Source organism: Neofelis nebulosa, chromosome 7 (genome assembly GCF_028018385.1).
Source record: "Neofelis nebulosa isolate mNeoNeb1 chromosome 7, mNeoNeb1.pri, whole genome shotgun sequence".
In the NCBI taxonomy this organism is placed as follows: Eukaryota; Metazoa; Chordata; class Mammalia; order Carnivora; family Felidae; genus Neofelis; species Neofelis nebulosa.
The window spans coordinates 71,784,707-71,790,805 of record NC_080788.1 but is presented as its reverse complement, the minus strand read 5'-3'; the positions used below and the strand labels follow the sequence as shown (position 1 = coordinate 71,790,805).

General features: G+C 37.7%; 1 protein-coding gene across 1 annotated transcript; it reads right to left on the bottom strand.

Annotated features, from left to right (window-relative positions):
* Positions 1–3,863: 3,863 nt before the first annotated feature.
* On the bottom strand, positions 3,864–4,947 carry LOC131516828 (olfactory receptor 11G2-like). The gene has a single exon (XM_058738341.1). It carries the CDS (start codon positions 4,945–4,947, stop codon positions 3,994–3,996), a length of 954 nt encoding a protein of 317 aa, XP_058594324.1. The 3' UTR covers positions 3,864–3,993.
* Positions 4,948–6,099: the final 1,152 nt, after the last annotated feature.

Genomic DNA, 6,099 nt, shown 5'->3' with positions numbered 1-6,099 from the left:
AGAACTAGACCCACAGAAGTATGGCCAACTAATCTTTGACAAAGCCGGAAACAATATCCAATGGAAACAAGACAGTCTCTTTAACAAATGGTGCTGGAAGGACTGGACAGCAACATGCAGAAGGATGAAACTAGACCACTTTCTCACACCATTCACAAAAATAAACTCAAAATGGATAAAGGACCTGAATGGGAGACAGGAAACCATCAAAACCCTAGAGGAGAAAGCAGGAAAAAACCTCTCTGACCTCAGCCGCAGCAATTTCTTACTTGACACATCCCCAAAGGCAAGGGAATTAAAAGCAAAAATGAGCTATTGGGACCTCATGAAGATTAAAAGCTTCTGCACAGCAAAGGAAACAATCAACACAACTAAAAGGCAACCAATGGAATGGGAAAAGATATTTGCAAGTGACATATCGGACAAAGGGCTAGTATCCAAAATCTATAAAGAGCTCACCAAACTCCACACCTGAAAAACAAATAATCCAGTGAAGAAATGGGCCGAAAACATGAACAGATACTTCTTTAAAGAAGACAATCGGATGGCCATCAGGCACATTAAAAGATACTCAACGTCCTCTTCATGGAAATACAAATCAAAAACCACTCTGAGATATCACTTCACACCAGTCAGATTGGCTAAAATGAACAAATCAGGAGACTATAGATGCTGAAGCGGATGTGGAGAAATGGGAACCCTCTTGAACTGTTGGTGGGAATGCAAACTGGTGCAGCCGCTCTGGAAAACAGTGTGGAGGTTCGTCAGAAAATTAAAAATAGATCTACCCTATAACCCAGAAATAGCACTGCTAGGAATTTACCCAAGGGATACAGGAGTGCTGATGCATAGGGGCACTTGTACCCCAATGTTTATAGCAGCACTTTCAACAATAGCCAAATTATGGAAAGAGCCTAAATGTCCATCAACTGATGAATGGATAAAGAAATCGTTGTTTATATACACAATGGAATGCTATGTGGCAATGAGAAAGAATGAAATATGGCCTATTGTAGCAATGTTGATGGGACTAGAGAGTGTTATGCTAAGTGAAATAAGTCACACAGAGAAAGACACATACCATATGTTTTCACTCTTTTGTGGATCCTGAGAAACTTAACAGAAGACCATGGGGGAGGGGAAGGAAAAAAAAGTTAGGGAGAGAGCCAAAACATAAGAGAGTCTTAAAAACTGAGAACAAACTGAGGGTTGATGGGCGGTGGGAGGGAAGGGATAGTGGGTGATGGGTATTGAGGGCACCTGTTGGGATGAGCACTGGGTGTTGTATGGGAACCAGTTTGACAATAGATTTCATATTAAAATAAATTAATTAAATTAAATTTTTAAAAGAGAGCATAGGTGTTAACTGTTCCTTAAATGTGTGTTAGAATTCCCTTGGAAAGCCATCTGGCCCTGGACCATTGTTTTTTGGGTGATTTTTGATTATTAATTATATTTCTTTACTGGTTATGGGTGTGTTCAAATTTCTGTTTCTTCCTGTTTCAGTTTTGGTGGTTTATATGTTCCTAGGAATTTGTGTATTTCTTCCAGATTGCCCAATTTATTGGTGTACAGGATCTCATATTATTCTCTTATTATTGTTTGTATTTCTGTTGTTTTGGTTGTGATCTTTCCTCTTTCATTCTTGATTTTAGGATTTGGGTTCTTTCCTTTTTCTTTTTGATTAAACTGGCTAGTGGTTTATCAATTTTGTTATTTCTTTCAAAGAACCAACTTCTGGTTTCATTGATCTACTTTTTTTTTTTTGTTTTTTGGGTTTTTTTTTTGTTTCAGTGCATTAATTTCTGCTCTAAACTTTATTATTTCCTGTCTTCTGCTATATTTGCTGTTGTTTTTCCAGCTCTTTAGGGTGTAAGGTTAGGTTGTGTATCTGAGACATTTTTTCCTGTTTAGGAAGCCCTGGACTGCTATATGCTTTCCTCTTATGACTGCCTTTGCTGCATCCCAGAGGAGAAAATAAATATTTTAAAATTTTATTCATTTATTTTTTTATATTCCAGTATTATGAGGAGCACTGAGTAATGTATAGATGTTGAATCACTGTATTCTATACCTGAAACTATTTAACACTGTATGTTAACTACATAGGAATTAAAATAAAAACATATTTAAAAATTGAATAAAGAGACGGAACAAAAGAAAATGTAAAGTTGTGTTAACCTTATAATTGAACATAGAGATATTTACATACATCAAAGGCTAACCATAGGGAAATGTTGATGGATCAATATAATTTTGGTTTATCTTTGTAATATGCCATAACTCACTGAGATAGGTCACTAATAAAATATATTGAGAAAGAAATTCTAGTGTAATTAACATATAGTGTTATATTTGTTTCAGGTGTACAATATAGGGGTTCAAAAAACTCTTAATTCCATACACCTCATTCACCCATCCCTCCACTTACCTCCCCTTTTTCAACCACCAGTTTGTTCTTTATTATTTAAGGATCGGGTTTTGTTTGTTTTTTTGTTTTGTTTTTGGTCTCTTTCTTTGTTCATTTGGTTCTTAATTTCCACCTATGAGTGAAATAATATGCTCTTTTGTCTTTCTCTGTCTGACTTTCTTTGCTTAGCATTATATTCTGTAGGTCCATCCATGTTATTGCAAATGGAAAAATTTCATTCTTTTTATGGTTGAGCAATAGTCCATTGTATGTGTATGTATACATAGACATATCTATCTTCTTTATCTTCCATATGTTCTTTATCTATTCATCTATGGGTGGGCATTGGATTGCTGTCATATGTTGGCTATTGTAAATGATGCTACAGTGGACTTGGGGTGCCTGCATCACCTCAAATTAGCATTTTCATTTTCTGTGGGTAAATATCCAATAGTAGAATAACTGGATCATATGGTAATTCTATTTTTAATTTTTAAGGAACCTCCATACTGTTTTCTATGGTAGCTGCACCAGTTTGTATTCCCACCAACAGTACATGAGTTTCCTTTTTCCTCCACATCCTTGCCAACGCTAGTTTCTTGTGTTTTTTATTTTAGCCATTCTGACAAGTGTGAAGTTTATGGAAATAGTTTTAAGATGGTTATAGCATTAAAATAAGTCACACAGTGCTAAAATTAAACCACACATGGTACCAGAAACTGTTGTTTAACTGTATTTACCCCAAGCTGAGTTACACCTTGAGTAATGTCCTGGACTTTATGTTTAGCTCTTATCTTTACCGTATTCTAGGTAGCTAATACACTGTAAATTCCTAATCCTTGTCCTGTGCCCTCTGAAAAATCATTAATATTCAGCTAAGGCTATTAGTCTGTTTCCTTAAAGATGCATACTTTGACAGGGTAGACTTCCTTCAAATTTGCATCTTCCTTCTCAGTAAGTATGTCTCAGTGGAGAATTATTGGCTTACAGTGTTAATGCCCAAAGCAATCTGTGCTCTCTATTACATGTGTATCAGTTGTTTCAACTCAGTAATGCAAAATAGACCTCTGTCTTTTTAGAAATTGAATTACATATAGAGGGACTAATGGGCTTAGATACTAAAATTTCACTTACTTGATAAATAGCTTCAAAACAAAATTGAATCCACTTGCTAAAATACATTCTTTTTTTTTTTAATTTTTTTTCAACGTTTTTTATTTATTTTTGGGACAGAGAGAGACAGAGCATGAACGGGGGAGGGACAGAGAGAGAGGGAGACACAGAATCGGAAACAGGCTCCAGGCTCCGAGCCATCGGCCCAGAGCCCGACGCGGGGCTCGAACTCACGGACCGCGAGATCGTGACCCGGCTGAAGTCGGACGCTCAACCGACTGCGCCACCCAGGCGCCCCTAAAATACATTCTTAAATAAGACTACTACAATTTGTGGTGAGTGGTGTTTAAGATGATAATGGGCTTTCATTTTAGTAGTTTTGAAATACAATTTAGTGAATTTTCAGACAAATATATCACTCATGTTTTGGTAAGGGAAGTTACACTCCAGTGATGGAATTTGACTCTGATTTACATTTTATGAATACCATGCGCAGTGCCAAAGATTTTCTTCAGAGCAGTCTTCATTTCCTTGTTCCTAAGGCTATAGATTAGAGGATTACAGAGGGGTGTTATCACAGAATAAAGTAAGGTCACAATTTTCTGCATTTTCACTGGGCGTCCTGATCCAGGACTAACATATATCACCATAACAGAGCCAAAAAACAGGATCACCACTGCCAGATGAGAAGCACAAGTGGAGAAAGCCTTGCGTTTGCCTGCTGCTGAGGGCATCCTTAGCACAGCCACAATCACCAGAGCATAGGAACAAAGAACAAAGAGAAAGGTTCCAATCATGAAAACAGCATTGAAAGTAGAGTAAATGAACTGTGTTGTGGTGTCTTCAGAACAGGACAGCATCATCAATGGGGCAGGATCACACAAGAAATGGTTGATGGTATTTGGGCCACAGTAGGGTAACTGTGAAATGAGAACAACTGGGGTTAGGAAGAGGACGAACCCGCACGACCAGCCAAAGATGGCAAGGCCAGTGTACAGCTGTTTCGTCATAATGCGTGGGTAATGCAGAGGACGACAGATGGCAAGGTACCTGTCAAAGGCCATGATGCAGAGGAAGAAGCCCTCATCACACCCCAGAGAGAAGAAGAAGTAGAACTGTGCAAAACAGTTCACAAAGGAAATGGACTTGCTTGAGGACAGGAAATTGGCCAACATGTTAGGGACGGTCGTGGTGACATAACATATTTCCAGGAGAGAGAAATTCCCCAAGAGGATGTACATGGGCGTGTGAAGACGCCGTTCCCACTGCACTGCACAGACAATGGCTGCATTCCCCATGAGAGTCAGCGTGTAGACTACTGAGAAGAGCCCGAAGTAGAGGAGCTGCATTTCTGGGCTTGAGGGAAAGCCCACGAGGATAAAGTGGCTAACGGAGTTGGTGGTTTCTATGCCGGACACATTCATTGGTCTGGAAGACATGGAGATGACTTTGTTATAGCACTCTTAATGGAGTATGCTGGTTCTTCCTGAAAACATTAAATTTCTTTATTTTTTATTTCATAAAGTAGTAAACGGACTTTTGCTTAAACAACAAAACTGTGACTTACATTACTCAGCCCTGAACATATATTATTTAAAAAGGCGCAGTACTAGAAAAGAAGGAAAACATGAGTTGGAGACAAATTTTTCCCTTTCTAAGAATGCTAGACTAGATACTAGGAATGCAATCTTTTGATTCTGATAAATTACCGGTATTAGTTTACTTTTCATATGTTTACCTGCACTATTGATACTATATTTCTGTGCATGTGAATATATTTCAACAGTCTATGAGTACTTGATATTCTATGATTTATAACTGACTTAATAAAAAGACTAAATGAAGACACCTAAGAATCTAAGGGTAGTGCCATGACAGGACACAAACTAATATTTATTTTCATTTTCAGTTCCTCCAGGTTACTCATGGAGTTTTAAAGTAACCTAAAAAAACCTCTATCATTCCAGGATTTATTCATTTTTTTAATGATACTTAAGTATTCATACCAGTGTTTAGTATAAAAATGCTTCCTTTACTTTTTTGGCAACTGAATGCACTATATATTGTGAGAAAGAGCCCTATACCTTGGCCTCTAAGTTGCTCTGGCTAAATATTTTGATGTGTTTCTGTGTCGATATATGTACCACATATGCCCGTAATGGCAATTGACCTGAGGGAAAGCAGCTAGTTTGAGTCACAGTGACCAAGTTCATTGTCCCTATACTTGTACCCGTGGTCAAGTTGGCTGTAAGAAAATTGGAAAAATAGGTTTCATACTTTTGTGAGAATTTCCATAGTATTTTTTTTTACCTCCTTCCCACCCCCAGTCCTTGCCCACATGTTCTTTTTTTCTCTTTTAGACAGAACTTTCATATCTTTTTACATCTCACTAAGCCCCATCTAGGCCTTTCATGTCTGGGCAAATGAGAAACAATGAGCTTTGCACTTCTCTCTGGGTACTTCCATACCAAGTAGTTGTTCCTAAATCAAAAAAAAACTCAGTTCTCCTGTTTCCTCAGTACCTTTACTCTGACCTTTTGCATTAAGCAAGGTAATTCATTCAAAAATACTTATTA